At 45.7% G+C, this 15530-nt stretch overlaps 1 protein-coding gene across 4 annotated transcripts in view; it reads right to left on the reverse strand.

Moving 5' to 3' along the window:
* LOC115171477 (excitatory amino acid transporter 2) overlaps positions 1 to 15530 on the reverse strand; it is a 31948-nt gene continuing 16418 nt past the window's right edge. For 2 of the 4 annotated variants that reach the window (XM_029728314.1, XM_029728315.1), the window contains exons 2-11: positions 15061 to 15240; positions 12815 to 12967; positions 11981 to 12237; positions 6893 to 6998; positions 6544 to 6670; positions 4261 to 4494; positions 2939 to 3133; positions 2424 to 2558; positions 1666 to 2104; positions 1204 to 1491 (exon numbers count right to left, since the gene is read on the reverse strand). In XM_029728314.1, coding sequence (XP_029584174.1) covers positions 1204 to 1491; positions 1666 to 2104; positions 2424 to 2558; positions 2939 to 3133; positions 4261 to 4494; positions 6544 to 6670; positions 6893 to 6998; positions 11981 to 12237; positions 12815 to 12967; positions 15061 to 15235 — 2109 coding nt within the window. In that variant the 5' untranslated portion in view covers positions 15236 to 15240. Of the gene's footprint in view, positions 1492 to 1665; positions 2105 to 2423; positions 2559 to 2938; positions 3134 to 4260; positions 4495 to 6543; positions 6671 to 6892; positions 6999 to 11980; positions 12238 to 12814; positions 12968 to 15060; positions 15355 to 15530 lie in introns of those variants that run through there. The other 2 variants (XM_029728313.1, XM_029728316.1) reach the window with 2 other exon arrangements.

The following is a 15530-nucleotide window of genomic DNA, read 5'->3' on the forward strand; positions in this document are numbered from 1 at the left end:
TCTTTGTAATTGTAATTTTAATAAATCTCTAAGATTTTATTACATACAATATACACACAACCTGGATCTGCAAACCTGCGTTAAGACTGAAGGATTTGGGTAGGCAGTAATGACCTTCTACGAAAGGCATTTCAGAGGGACAGAGGAAAACAAATCAATATGACTGAACCAATGAGAATATCTCTTAATTAACCAATAAATAATTAAAGTACAAAAGTAATGAAACAACAAGTAAATTAATAGATTAACCAAACTGAAAACAGACTGCTGTGCAACACAGACTGACAGACTGTTGTGCTGGAAATGTTTTATAAAAATATTAACAACCATCATTTCAGACACCAGACAATGACAAAAAATGACTAACCGTACATTAATACTGAGAAATAACAATATTAACAACAATAACTGTATTATGATTGTCATTTCAGGACAAGTAGAGGTACAAGTTGAGGTAAAGTCAAGTGAAGTGTTGAGTTTGTAGAGGACAAGGAGAGGAAGAGAAGAGGGAGAGAGGAGGTAGAATAGTATAAAAATAATTTGACTACAGTGTGTTTGTTACCTTTAATTACATATAGTTGCTACACGCAAGTTTATCTCACATTTTAACTTACACATAAGTAGAATTAGTATTTATTTGTTGAATCGTTCTATACAGTACAGCTGGAGATGGATGACGTTCTACACGTGACCTTTTGGAAGTTGAGAAGAGAACATTTCTGATTGTGCGTTAACTGACACTGAACACCAAGATCTCAGTACAGCATCTCTCTCAGCCACGCTAGAGGGTGGAGGATAAGGTTGAGGAACTGGCTGGCTGAAATGATTAGAACAACACAGTGATTATCAGAGAATAGAGCTGGGTTGACAGAGGACACAACACTAAGTTAAAGCTCCCTTCTGCAGCACACTGGAGCGCAAAAGTTAGGGCATGGGCTCTACTTTAAAAGATTATTAAAGGGTGTTGCCATAGCAACACAAATATCGTCATCGCTCAAAGCAAGCTTCTTGATCCCTGATCATGTCAAACAGGACTCAAATCAGACAACTGCTAAATAGTAACCATTTTGTAGAGCTCTGCATCCACCAACCCAGACCTCTATCTAAAACACCACAGTGGTACTAGGTGGTAGAGTGCGGTAAATTGGGGGAAGTGTAGTAAAACTGTGGTAAAACAGAAGTGTTTTCATAGAGGCGTCCCAATCAGGGCAGGTCGCAGGGCAGGATGGTGTTCCTGCGGTCGTAAGCAGTGTCGTCACTCTCTTCTCCTTCACTCCCCTCATCCAGCACCCTATCCCTCTCCTCCTCTTCCTCTGTCTCGCTCTGATATCGGTCGCTGTCTCGCCCCCGCAGTCTCTCCCTCTCTCTTCCTCTACCTCTCTCTCTGTCTCTTTCCCTGTCTCTTTCCCTGTCTCTTTCCCTTCTGTCTCTATCCCCTCTGTCTCTATCCCCTCTGTCTCTCTCTCTGTGGGAGCGAGGGAGTGTGGGGATCTGGGAAGACAAAGAGAAATAGAGTCAGAAACAGGCCATCAAAGGACCATCCAACTCAAACGTTCACACAAATATTCCATTGATATCAATACATGATAAACAAGAAGTTAGGATTGAGCCCTAGGACTAGTGGTATCTGTAACCCTGCAGTAAGTCAATGGGAAGCCAGCCTACCTGGTTGTCGTGGCTTGGCAGGGCGCAGTAGCCAGGCTCTGTTCTGCGGAGGATGCGTGGGGAGTGGGTACGGAAGGCAGAGGGCCGTGGGGAGTGGGAGTGGGAACAGTTGGAGCGCGGGGAGGGAGAGCGGACAGAACGGGGGGACGGAGAGCGGACGGAGCGGGGAGAGTTGGTGATGGAGTAGATCTGTGACAGGTTGGAGTGGCCATGGTGGTTGAGTTTGGGCGGGCGGGGGGAGCGTGGGGGTAACTCGGGGGGTCTCTTGGGGTCCACCAGGTCTATCTCGGTGAGGACAGGGGGCGGGGGGATAAACTCCTCATCCTCAGGGGAGAGGAGCTCCGCGTCAATCTCAGCTAGCTCTGCCCTGGACAGGTGGTCCACAATCCCAGCACCAAACGAGTCGCCCACCACGTTGATTGAGGTACGCATTCTGTCACTGACCCAACAGACAGACAATGCTGGAGTCAGCCATGACTGATCGCTGTGTTACAGGTACACTACAAGCTCTCATGGATGAGCTCTCATGGACGAGTAGATGCCAACAATAGCAATGCCATCTACAGCTAAGTACCACTCTACCCTTTACAGTTGACAATATGCGTTGCATTTTGACAGAGCTTGACGTACCCTACTTTTCATTCAGAGAGATAATCAGCAACATTGAATCATTGTAGTCTAATGTCATCATGTTGTTGAAAACAAAGACCAGAGTATCTGAAGTGTAACATCACAGTGATTGTGTGTATGTGACTCACAGCAGCCAGTCGACAGCGATGAGCAGGCTGATGTCCTGGGTGGGCAGGCCCACAGCTGTAAGGATCAACAGCATGGTGACCAGGCCTGCGCTGGGAATACTGGCCGCTCCCACGCTGGCCAGGGTGGCTGTCATACTGAGAGGAGAGGAGGGGAAGGAAGGAGTGAGGGAGAGGAAGGAGAAGAGGGAATTGACGTTACACACACGTTTCTCATTCCAAGACATTGTCACCACAGAATGCATTAGCATGTGACTCATAAAAGTCATCAGCAACCACAACTGATACATACAGTAAACCTACAGTTAGATGACTATTTCAAGGTACAAAAACCCATGGAGGAAGTGACACAGCTTTCTCTTACATACATACAGAGCATGACAACCTTAAAACCATCACTACACTTTAGTACTATACCTAAAAGCATAATATATTACACCCAGGTAACACACCTCAACACAAAAGTATCCTGAGAAACCCCCTGAGCCAGGGTTGTTAGTGGTAAAGAAGAGGCCTACCTGACGGTAACGATCTGTCCTGCGTCCAGGTTGATGTCGTTCATCTGAGCGATGAAGATGGCTGCCACCGCCTCGTACAGGGCTGTCCCGTCCATGTTGATGGTGGCTCCGATGGGCAGCACGAAACGCGTCACGCGCTTATCGATCTTCAGATTCTCCTCCAGACAGCGAAATGTGACAGGTAACGTTCCCGCACTGAGAGAAGGAGAGAGTGGGTAAGAAAGGGATATAGACACGTAGAGAGAGATAAAGGGATATAGACAGGTAGAGAGAGATAAAGGGATATAGACAGGTAGAGAGAGATAAAGGGATATAGACAAGTAGAGAGAGATAAAGGGATATAGACAAGTAGAGAGAGATAAAGGGATATAGACAGGTAGAGAGAGATAAAGGGATATAGACAGGTAGAGAGAGATAAAGGGATATAGACAAGTAGAGAGAGATAAAGGGATATAGACAAGTAGAGAGAGATAAAGGGATATAGACAGGTAGAGAGAGATAAAGGGATATAGACAGGTAGAGAGAGATAAAGGGATATAGACAGGTAGAGAGAGATAAAGGGATATAGACAGGTAGAGAGAGATAAAGGGATATAGACAAGTAGAGAGAGATATAGGGAAGAAAATAAAAATGGGGAGAGATGGTATAAAGATGTTATAGAGAGAGAGAAGTATTGAGAAAGAAAATAATGACAGAAATTGTGAGGGAGGGAGAGGGAGAGGGAGGGTGAGAGTACAAAGTGAGAGTTAAAAAAGAGGGGAGGGGGACAGAGAGGGGGAGAGAAGGGGTGAAATCTAACAGCATTATCATAACAGCAAGTGTATTTTACAATCCAACATGTGAATTGCAGGAATTTGATTTGAGCCTAAGCTAAGCCCAGGTCATAATATAATTAGAGAAAGTTGATAGGATTACTATTATTCTGTAAAGCCTCCCTAATGCGTCAAAATGACAGTTGGTTTGAGCAGCACGACAGATTCAGAAGCAGCGGAAACATGTCTGTCTGTCTGTCTGCCTGCCTGCCTGCCTGCCTGCCTGTCTGTCTGTCTGTCTGTCTGTCTGTCTGTCTGTCTGTCTGTCTGTCTGTCTGTCTGTCTGTCTGTCTGTCTGTCTGTCTGTCTGTCTGTCTGTCTGTCTGTCTGTCTGCCTGCCTGCCTGCCTGCCTGCCTGTCTGTCTGACAGAGCTGGTCTGTGATCACCCAGATTCATGCACAGTTGGCTCTGCAGCTCTGAAAATACACACCAGCACAAATGATCTAAACATAGTATATACACCCCCCCCATACACACACCCAATCCCCCTTAGAGTGTTCCTCCCCTACCTGCTGGCGGTGCCCAGGGCAGTGATCCAGGCCTGGAAGATCCCAGAGTAGAAGGTGAAGGGGCTCTTCCTTGTGATGGAGAAGAAGATGAGTGGCAGGATAATGCCCCCGTGGATCATTAGGCCCACTATGACTGTCACCATGTACATGCCCAGCTGTCTAGCCACCACCTCCAGGTCCCCGATGGCTGCTATCTTCCCTGAGATCAGAGAGGCGATACCAACTGGAGAGTACCTGGAGACACAACATTGCTAATGAGGAGGCTTCTTCCAGAATTTTCCAGGTGTAGGAAAATATATGGGGAGAGGAAGCCACTTTAGACTATTGAGACACACTCCACCGATGGCATCAATACTGAAGAGGCAGTGGGACTAGGTGATAACCACAGCTGGGCGGGTCATAGGTCACAGCAACACAAGCTTAGCATCTGAGGTGTAAGGGATGTACTGTGTGTTGATCTGTGAGGAAGATGGCATTTAGCCAGAGTTGTTTGGTAGAGTAGTTAGTATACTGTGTATTACCAGTGTGTTTAGTGTACTATGTGTGACCAGTGTGTTTAGTGTACTGTGTATGACATGTTATTTGTATATACATGTCGGTTTGTTTGGCCAGCTCTGTAGGCCTAGTAGTGAGTCATGTGTTTAGTGTGTAAAATGGGTGATTTACGTTGGGTTTGTGGTATGGAGAACACAGTTCCCTTGGAAAATGTGCTGCACATCAAGATGTCCCCCGAGTATGTGCTTCTTTTTGGTGGAGAGGGAGAGAGAGAGAGAGAGAGAGAGAGAGAGAGAGAGAGAGAGAGAGAGAGAGAGGATGTGTGTTTTTCTCTCTCTCAGTGGTATTGGCCAGTGTCGTGTGAAGTCTCTCTGTCTCTCCCCCTTCTCTCTCTTTTCCCTTGATCTTTCAGTGCTACTGGACTGTCTGTTACTGTCCTGCAAAGCATCAAGGCTTTCATCGCTCTCCAAGGACATGGATCTCACCACGTCCCTCTGTCCCGCCCTGCATCAGTCTGTCTGCGCTCTGATTTGTGCTGGCCTGCTGAGCAGCTAGTGGCTCCTTTCCTGTCTGTGGATCCATTACGTTCTGGACCTGTTTCACCCTCTCCCCCCTGGGAACCAGAAAGGCTTCTGCTCTGCTCCCACTCCTGCTAGTCCTCAGCATTCCACACACTGTCATGTCTTAGGGAATTCTTCTCCCTATATTTCTCCCCTTTCCAATCCTCTCTCTGCCCCTGGTCCCGGTTCCCACCATTTTTCTCATGTACGCAGTCCTCCCCTTATTCATCACTGTCAGTGAATTCATCACTGTCTTTAGAATGTTTTTCAGCACTGCAGCCATTGTTCCACTGGAGGAAAACAGACCCATACAGAGACACAGACAGGGACACAGACAGAAAGACACAGACAGGGATACAGACAGGACGACACAGACAGGGACACAGGCAGGAAGATAGACAGGGACACAGACAAGAGGACACAGACTGGGACACAGACAGGACGACACAGACAGGGATACAGACAGGACGACACAGACAGGGACACAGACAGGAAGATAGACAGGGACACAGACAAGAGGACACAGACTGGGACACAGACAGGAAGACAGAGACAGGGACACAGACAGGGATACAGAGTGGGACACAGACAGGGATACAGACAGGACGACACAGACAGGGACACAGGCAGGAAGATAGACAGGGACACAGACAAGAGGACACAGACTGGGACACAGACAGGAAGACACAGACAGGGATACAGACAGGACGACACAGACAGGGACACAGGCAGGAAGATAGACAGGGACACAGACAAGAGGACACAGACTGGGACACAGACAGGAAGACAGAGACAGGGACACAGACAGGGATACAGAGTGGGACACAGACAGGGACACAGACAGGAAGACACAGACAGGGAACCAGACAGGTACACAGACAGGGACACAGACAGGTAGACACAGACAGGGACACAGACAGGTAGACACAGACAGGGACACAGACAGGAAGAAACAGACAGGAAGACACAGACAGGGACACAGACAGAAAGACACAGACAGTGACACAGACAGGAAGACACAGACAGGAGGACACAGATAGGGGGACACAGACAGGAGGACACAGACAGGGACACAGATAGGGACACAGACAGGAAGACACATATAGTGACACAGACAGGAGGACACAGACAGGGACACAGACATGGACACAGAGAGAGACACAGACAAGGACACAGACAGGGACACAGACAGGAAGACACAGACAGGAAGACACAGAGAGACACGTACCACATGATCATGCCCACCATCTTCATGATGATCTCGTTGAGGATGTTGAAGAACTCTGACATAAGCTTCCCCTTCTCTCCCATCTTCCCCATGCACATTCCAAATGTGATGAAGAACCCAATTAAACCTTCAGAAAACATCATTACAACATTAAATCATCTGTTCATAAAGAACCAATGTGCTCTCTCAACATGAATGATGAATATATGATGAATATAACTAAACCAATGAAACAAAAGGAAATAGACATAATAATATTCCGTCCAATCAACAGAAAGAGAGTTGAACCGAACAGGACATTGTTGCCCCCTCAGTGAATAGAGAGGAAAGAACCATAGCATTCTCTCACCCAGAACATTCATGCCCCATTTGAACTCCAGTTTCTTCTTGCTGACTATGACAGGTTCTGTCTGGTTCGGGGGCATCACTGACACTTTCTTTGCTACTGTTTGAACCTGAAGAGAGAGAGGTGGGGTGGAGAATAGAGAGAGAGAGGTGGGGTGGAGAGGGGGAGGGGGAATAGAGAGCGAGAGAAAGAGAGGTGGGGTGGAGAGGGGGTGGAGAATAGAGAGAGGGAGAGAGAGAGGTGCAGTGGAGAGGGGGTGGAGAATAGAGAGAGAGAGAGAGAGGTGGGGTAGAGAGGGGGGTGGAGAAAAGAGAGAGAGAGAGAGAGAGGTGGGGTAGAGAGGGGGGTGGAGAAAAGAGAGAGGGAGAGAGAGAGGTGGGGTAGAGAGGGGGGTGGAGAAAAGAGAGAGGGAGAGAGAGAGGTGGGGTAGAGAGGGGGGTGGAGAAAAGAGAGAGGGAGAGAGAGAGGTGCAGTGGAGAGGGGGGTGGAGAATAGAGAGAAAGAGAGAGAGGTGCGGTGGAGAAGGGGGTGGAGAATAGAGAGAAAGAGAGAGGTGGGTAGAGAGGGGGTGGACAATAGAGAGAGAGTGAGAGAGAGAAAGAGGAGAGAGAGAGAGAGAGAGAGAGAGAGAGAGAGGTGGGGTGGAGAGGGGGTGGAGAATAGAGAGAAAGAGAGAGAGGTGGGGTAGAGAGTGGGGTGGAGAATAGAGAGAAAGAGAGGTGGGGTAGAGAGGGTGGTGGAGAATAGAGAGAGAGAGAGGTGGGGTAGAGAGGGTGGTGGAGAATAGAGAGAAAGAGAGGTGGGGTAGAGAGGGTGGTGGAGAATAGAGAGAGAGAGAGAGGTGGGGTAGAGAGGGTGGTGGAGAATAGAGAGAAAGAGAGGTGGGGTAGAGAGGGTGGTGGAGAATAGAGAGAAAGAGAGGTGGGGTAGAGAGGGTGGTGGAGAATAGAGAGAGAGAGAGCAACCACCAGAAAGAGAGAGATGTTTATGCAGACAGAGAAGAAGAGAGGGGGAGGGAGAGAGAGAGGGAGAGAGAGAGGGAGAGAGAGAGAGAGAGAGAGAGAGAGAGGGAGAGAGAGAGAGAGAGAAAGAGAGAGAGAGAAAGAGAGAGGGAGAGAGAGAGAGAAGAGGAAATATGGAAAAGGGGGCTGGGGATCGTCATGCAATTTCTTGGCTGATCTGCAAAAGCAATTACAATATCAATTAATCTCTGACGAAGACAAACGCAGTGACAGCACACAACGAGAGAAAGGATCCTTATAAGCCCAGGGCTGAACAGCACACACACACACATGCACACACACACACACACACTCACTCACACAAGCACACAAGCACACACACATACACTCACACACACACACACACACAGTCACACTAGGCAGATGCCTTACTGTAGTAAATGAAGACAACCCAACGGAGCTGTAAAGAGATTAGCACCAACAGAAGGTCTGACCCTCACCCAGTCTAACACAGAGTATTTCTAATCATTCAGACACACGCGCATGAAAGAGAGAGAACGAGAGCGATAAGGAGAGAGAGAGAAAAAACACAGGATTTGGACAAAAGAAGGCAACTGCTGCGACATGATTGAGGTCTGGATTATCGCTTAAAAATGATCCGACTGCTTGGATTAACAGCAATCATATCTGCCAGGCAGTGTTGCTTTATAAATCACAGTCTTGTCCTGCCCGATCCTGTCCTGTAGTCTCCTGTCCTCTCCTGTTCTCTCCTGTCCTCTCCTGTCCTCTCCTGTCCTCTCCTGTTCTCTCCTGTTCTCTCCTGTCCTCTCCTGTTCTCTCCTGTCCTCTCCTGTCCTCTCCTGTCCTCTCCTGTCCTCTCCTGTTCTCTCCTTCCTCTCCTGTCCTCTCCTGTCCTCTCCTGTTCTCTCCTGTCCTCTCCTGTTCTCTCCTGTTCTCTCCTGTCCTCTCCTGTCCTCTCCTGTCCTCTCCTGTTCTCTCCTGTCCTCTCCTGTCCTCTCCTGTCCTCTCCTGTTCTCTCCTGTCCTCTCCTGTCCTCTCCTGTCCTCTCCTGTCCTCTCCTCTCCTGTCCTGTCCTGTCCTGTCCTGTCCTCTCCTGTCCTCTCCTGTCCTCTCCTGTTCTGTCCTGTCCTCTCCTGTTCTGTCCTGTGGTCAGCCACCTAGGTACAGGATCATGTCCCCTTGATGCTAGGACAGCAGAGTCCCTGCTCATCTTCCAAAAACGTCTGAAACCCTACCTCTTCAAAGAGTATCTTAAATAAGACATCTCCGTCTCATTCCCTCCGTCCTCGCCCCTAAAAATAAAAAATAAAAACCTGCACTTTTCCTACTAGCACTGACTTTGCTGATTTCTTCAGAGGAAAACTGTTCTCACTACAACTATGATGTGTGGTTGTCTCACCTAGCTATCTTAAGATAAATACATGAACTGTAAGTCACGCTGGACAACAGCCTCTGATAAATTCCCCAAATGTCAAATGTAAATGTCAACACAAGAACAGCTATTGGTCAATACAAGGGGAAAGATGTTCAGAGGGAGACATCAAATGTCCAATGCAACAACAAAAGCTTGGAATAAAGAGAGGGAATTAGGATCTGCACAGCTAACACCACACACATGTGTTGGTCTGCAGAGTCATCCTTTTCTGGGAAATGGAAGGATCATAATATGGAGCGCCTGGGACGTTAAGGTTCTAGCTGCATTTCTGTTCAATGTTCTCTACCTATATAGTACTGTAAATACCCCAATTCATGTTGTTCTGTTCAATGTTCTCCACCTATATAGTACTGTAAATACCCCAATTCATGTTGTTAAGTTCAATGTTCTCTACCTATATAGTACTGTAAATACCCCAATTCATGTTGTTCTGTTCAATGTTCTCCACCTATATAGTACTGTAAATACCCCAATTCATGTTGTTCTGTTCAATGTTCTCTACCTATATAGTACTGTAAATACCCCAATTCATGTTGTTCTGTTCAATGATCTCTACCTATATAGTACTGTAAATACCCCAATTCATGTTGTTCTGTTCAATGTTCTCCACCTATATAGTACTGTAAATACCCCAATTCATGTTGTTCTGTTCAATGTTCTCCACCTATATAGTACTGTAAATACCCCAATTCATGTTGTTCTGTTCAATGTTCTCCACCTATATAGTACTGTAAATACCCCAATTCATGTTGTTCTGTTCAATGTTCTCTACCTATATAGTACTGTAAATACCCCAATTCATGTTGTTCTGTTCAATGTTCTCCACCTATATAGTACTGTAAATACCCCAATTCATGTTGTTCTGTTCAATGTTCTCTACCTATATAGTACTGTAAATACCCCAATTCATGTTGTTCTGTTCAATCTTCTCTACCTATATAGTACTGTAAATACCCCAATTCATGTTGTTCTGTTCAATGTTCTCCACCTATATAGTACTGTAAATACCCCAATTCATGTTGTTCTGTTCAATGTTCTCCACCTATATAGTACTGTAAATACCCCAATTCATGTTGTTCTGTTCAATGTTCTCCACCTATATAGTACTGCAAATACCCCAATTCATGTTGTTCTGTTCAATGTTCTCCACCTATATAGTACTGTAAATACCCCAATTCATGTTGTTCTGTTCAATGTTCTCCACCTATATAGTACTAATGTCTTCTCTACTCTAAAGCAAAACTCTACTTCCATGATAACGTAAGCCATTCCTTTTGATGAACTAGTTTGTGCATATACAGTCCCGTCAAAGTATTTGCTCCCCTTAACTTCTTCCACATATTGTTGTGTTACAGCCTGAACTTAAAATGGATTAGATAGAGATTTTTGGTCACTGGCCTACAAACAATAACCCATAATGTCAAAGTGGAATTATATTTTAGGAATTTTTACATATTAATTACAAATGAAAAGCTGAAATGTGTTGAGTCAATAAGTATTCAACCCCTTTGTTATGGCAAGCCTAAATAAATTAAAAAGTCAAAATTTGCTTAGTAAGTCACACAATAAGTTGCATGGACTCAGATTCAACCATAAAGATCAGGTTTTCCAATGCCTCGAAAAGAAGGGCACCTATTTAAAACAGTTACAGAGTTTATGAGCTGTGATAGGAGAAAACTGAGGATGGATCAACAACATTGTAGTTACACCACAATACTAACCTAATTAACAGAGTGAAAAGAAGAAAGCCTGACAGAATACAAATATTCCAAAATATGCATCATGTTTGCAGTAAGGCACTAAAGTAAAACTACAAAAAAATGTGGCAAAGAAATTACCTTTATGTCCTGAATACAAAGTTTTATGTTTGGGGCAAATCCAACAGAACACATCACTGAGTATCACTCTTCATATTTTCAAGCATGGCGGTGGCTGCATCATGTTATGGGTATACTTGTGATCGGCAATGACTAGGGAGTTTTTTTAGGATAAAAAGAAACGGAATAGAGCTAAGCACAGGCAAAATCCTAGAGGAAAACCTGGTTCCGTCTGCTTTCCAACAGACACTGGGAGACAAATTCACCTTTCAGCAGGACAATAACCTAAAACACAAGGCCACTGGAGTTGCTTACCAAGATGACGTTGAATGTTCCTGAGTGGCCTAGTTACAGTTTTGACAGAGCTTGAAGAATTTAAAAAAGAATAATGTGCAAATATTGTACAATCCAAAGCTCTTACAGACTTACCCAGAAAGACTCAGACTTGTAATCGCTGCCAAAGGGGACTCTAACATGTAATGGGGTTGAGTACTTTTCTAATCAAAGATATATTACTGTTTGGTTTCACAAATATTTTACAAATGTTAGAATTTTTCTTCCAGTTTGACATGACAGAGTATTTAGTGTAGATCGTTGACAAAAAAAGACAATTAAATCAATTTTAATCCCACTTTTTAACACAAGAAAATGTGGGAAAAGTCAAGGGATGTAATACTTTCTGAAGGCACTGTAACAATCAACTGCCCCATAAGCCACACATTCCCAATGCTGGTCATTAAAGCCAGGCTTTGATAAGGTCCAAATCTCACAATAACAACTGAACATCCACTGTTTGATGGGGTCAGGGTTTAGTTCTGCGTCTGGGTCCAGTTCTAGTTCTGGGTCTGGGTCCTACCTGTTGGAAGCAGGCCTGCACCAGGTTTTCAGGGAACAGGTTCCTGATGAGGTCCAGGAAGGCGTCCAGACTGCTGACCTCCTGGTTCTTGGGGGCCGTGTCCTGCTCCTGACTGCTCCTGAGTTTGGGGTTTCCCGGGTGGATCCCCAGGACCAGGATGACCCCCAGGATGGCAGCTATGACCGTAGTGGACATGTAGTAGACCATGGCCCTGGACCCCATCCTCCCACTGGAACGAGCATCCAGACCAGCCAGACCTGGGAGGGAGAGAGACAAGCTGATGAGCAGGGCACATTCCACCTGCGTGTGTGTGTGTGTGTGTGTGTGTGTGTGTGTGTGTGTGTGTGTGTGTGTGTGTGTGTGTGTGTGTGTGTGTGTGTGGACGTGTTTAACTACTCTTGTGGGGACCAGAAGTCCCAACAGGAATAGTAAACAAACACAAAGTTGACCACCTGGGGACATTCTGTTAGTCCCCACGAGGTCAAATGCTATTTCTAGGGGGTTTAGGGTTAAGGTTAGAATTAGTGCTATGGTTAGAATTACATTAAGGGTTTGGGGCTAGGGTTAGTTTTAGGGTTAGAATTAGGAGTTAGGGTCAGGTTTAAGGTAAAGGTTTTTGGGTTAAGGTTAGGGTTAAGGTTAAGGTTAAGGTTAGGGTTATGGTTAGGGTAAGGGTAAGAGTACGGGTTAGGGTTAGGGTTAGGTTTAGGGTTAGGGGTTAGGGAAAATAGAATTTTGAATGGGATGGAATTGTGTGTCCCCACAAGGTTAGCTGTATAAGACTGTGTGTCTGGGTGTGTGTGTGTGTGTGTGCTGTGTATTACAACAGTGTACCTGTGATGAGGCTGGAGATGATGAGGGGCAAGATGAGCATCTTCAGCATCCTCATGAGGATGTCTCCAGGAAAGGACACCAGCATCAGGGTGTTGGGGTCTGTAATAGAAACATACCGCAGCAGCATCCCAAACAGCGACCCCGCTATTACACCTGTTACAGTTCACAGAGGAGAGGAGTAAGCACAACAGCCACACAATGGTTGCCTCTGTCACCCTTATAGCTTCCGTGAGAGCACAGAGAGAAGAGATTCCAGTGAAACGCTTCAGAAGAGCACTTGGAGAGGGTTTATAATCACAGCGTCTGACTCATTGGATTTCATTTCCATTCCAGGGGGATTTACAGTAAGTGCACTAGTGCCAACAAGAAGTGATGTGTACAGTGCATTCAGAAAGTATTCAGACCCCTTTACCTTTCCACACTTTGTTGGGTTACAGCCTTTTTCTAAAATGGATTAAAAATAAAATCCTCATTCATCTACACACAATACCCCATAATGACAAAGCGAAAACGTAACTACAAGTATTCAGACCCTTTGCTATGAAACTCGAAATTGGGCTCAGGTCCATCCTGTTTCCATTGATCATCCTTGAGATGTTTCTACAACTAGATTGGAGTCCACCTGTTGTAAATTCAATTGATTGGACATGATTTGGAAAGGCACACACCTGTCTATATAAGGTCCCACAGTTGACAGTGCATGTCAGAGCAAATACCAAGCCATGAGGTTGAAGGAATTTTCCGTAGAGCTCCGTGACAGGACTGTGTTGAGGCACAGATCTGGGGAAGGGTACCAATTTTTTTTGCAGCATTGAAGGTCCCCAAGACCACTGTGGCCTCCATCATTCTTAAATGGAAGAAGTTTGGAACCTCCAAGACTCTTCCTAGAGCTGTCCGTCTAGCCAAACTGAGCAATCGGGGGAGAAGGGCCTTGGTCAGGGAGGTGACCAAGAACCCGATGGTCACTCTGACAGAGCTCCAGAGTTCCTCAGTGGAGATGGGAGAACCTTCCAGAAGGACAACCATCTCTGCAGCACTCCACCAATCAGGCCTTTATGGTAGACTGGCCAGACGGAAGCCCCTCCTCAGTAAAAGGTACATGACAGACTGCTTGGCGTTTGCCAAAAGGCACCTAAAGACTCTCAGACCATAAGAAACAAGATTCTCTGGTCTGATTAAACCAAGATTGAACCCTTTGGCCTGAATGCCAAGCGTCACATCTGGAGGAAACCTGGCACCATCCCTACATTGAAGCATGGTGGTGGCAGCATAATGCTGTGGGGATGTTTTTCAGCGGCAGGGACTGGGAGACTAGTCAGTAATGAGGGAAAGATGAACGGAGCAAAGTACAGAAAGATCCTTGATGAAAACCTGCTCCAGACTGCTCAGGGCCTCAGACTGGGGAGAAGGTTCACCTTCCAACAGGACAACAACCCTTAGCACACAGCCAAGACAGCGCACTAGTGGCTTTGGGACACGTTTCTGAATGTCCTTGAGTGGCCCAGCCAGAGCCCGGACTTGAACCCGACTGAACATCTCTGGGGAGACTTGAAAATTGCTGTGCAGCGACGCTACCATCCAACCTGACAGAACTTGAGAGGATCTGCAGAGAAGAATGGGAGAAACTCCCCAAATACAAGTGTGCAAAGCTTAGCATCATACCCAAGAAGACTCAAGGCTGTGATCGCTGCCAAAGGTGCCTCAACAAAGTACTCAGTAAAGTATCTGAATACTTATGTAAATGTGATATTTCTATTTTTTGTTTTTATACATTTGCAAAAATGTCTAAAAACGTCCTTTTGCTTTGTCATTATGGGGTTTTATGTGTAGATTGATGAGAAAAAAAAGAATTTAATCAATTTTAGAATAAGGCTCTAACTTAACAAAATGTGGAAAAAATGTAAGGGGTCTTTATACTTTCCGAATGTACTGTATGTACTAACTATATTCTTGATATGTAACTACGGTGAATAAAACTTAGAGAGAAGTGCCATGTGTGTAAAATGTGTGTGAGAAAGCTGTAAAAAAATAAGAGAGAAAGTTTGTTATTGTCGTAGAAGAGGGGGATGGGCTAATAAAACATTTAATAAAATGTATATATATATAAAATAGTGTGCTAGAGCAGGAAATACAGAGAGCTGAAATGCAGTGTAACACTTTATAACCACTGAAGTCGATGAAGTAATTGATTTCCTGACAGTTGACCACCATGAAGCGAGGTGGTAGGTGGGTAGGTGCCTACCTACCCAGTATAGTGAGGACGAGCAGTGAGTTTCGGATGAGGAAGCCACAGTAGGTTCCCAAGAAACTATTGGGAAGTTTGGGTTCCAACAAGTCCATCACTCCAGCGCCAACAATGGGTGGCAGTGCCTCATCATAATGGGCCTTGTTAGACTGGTGGACTGGCTGCTGATTCGTCATCCTGTCTGTGGTAGAGAGGGAGACAGTGAGAGAGGGAGGTGTACTGTGAGAGCACACATCTGCCTGGTCAGAAAACAGCCCCATGCCTCTTCCTCTGGTGTAAGCATTACAGTGGCTCCCCTTAGCCTTTCTATTGGCTTGGGGAAACGTACACCATATTGTTGTCTTACACCTGGTTCCTTGAGATCTGCGAAGACAGAGGGGGATGAGGCGAGGAGTTGTTTTCAAACCAGTTTAACACCATCACCATACCAAGGGAAGACCGAAACCGTTGGGTGCTGTTGACTAAGATGAG

The sequence above is a fragment of the Salmo trutta genome, chromosome 32 (genome assembly GCF_901001165.1).
Source record: "Salmo trutta chromosome 32, fSalTru1.1, whole genome shotgun sequence".
In the NCBI taxonomy this organism is placed as follows: Eukaryota; Metazoa; Chordata; class Actinopteri; order Salmoniformes; family Salmonidae; genus Salmo; species Salmo trutta.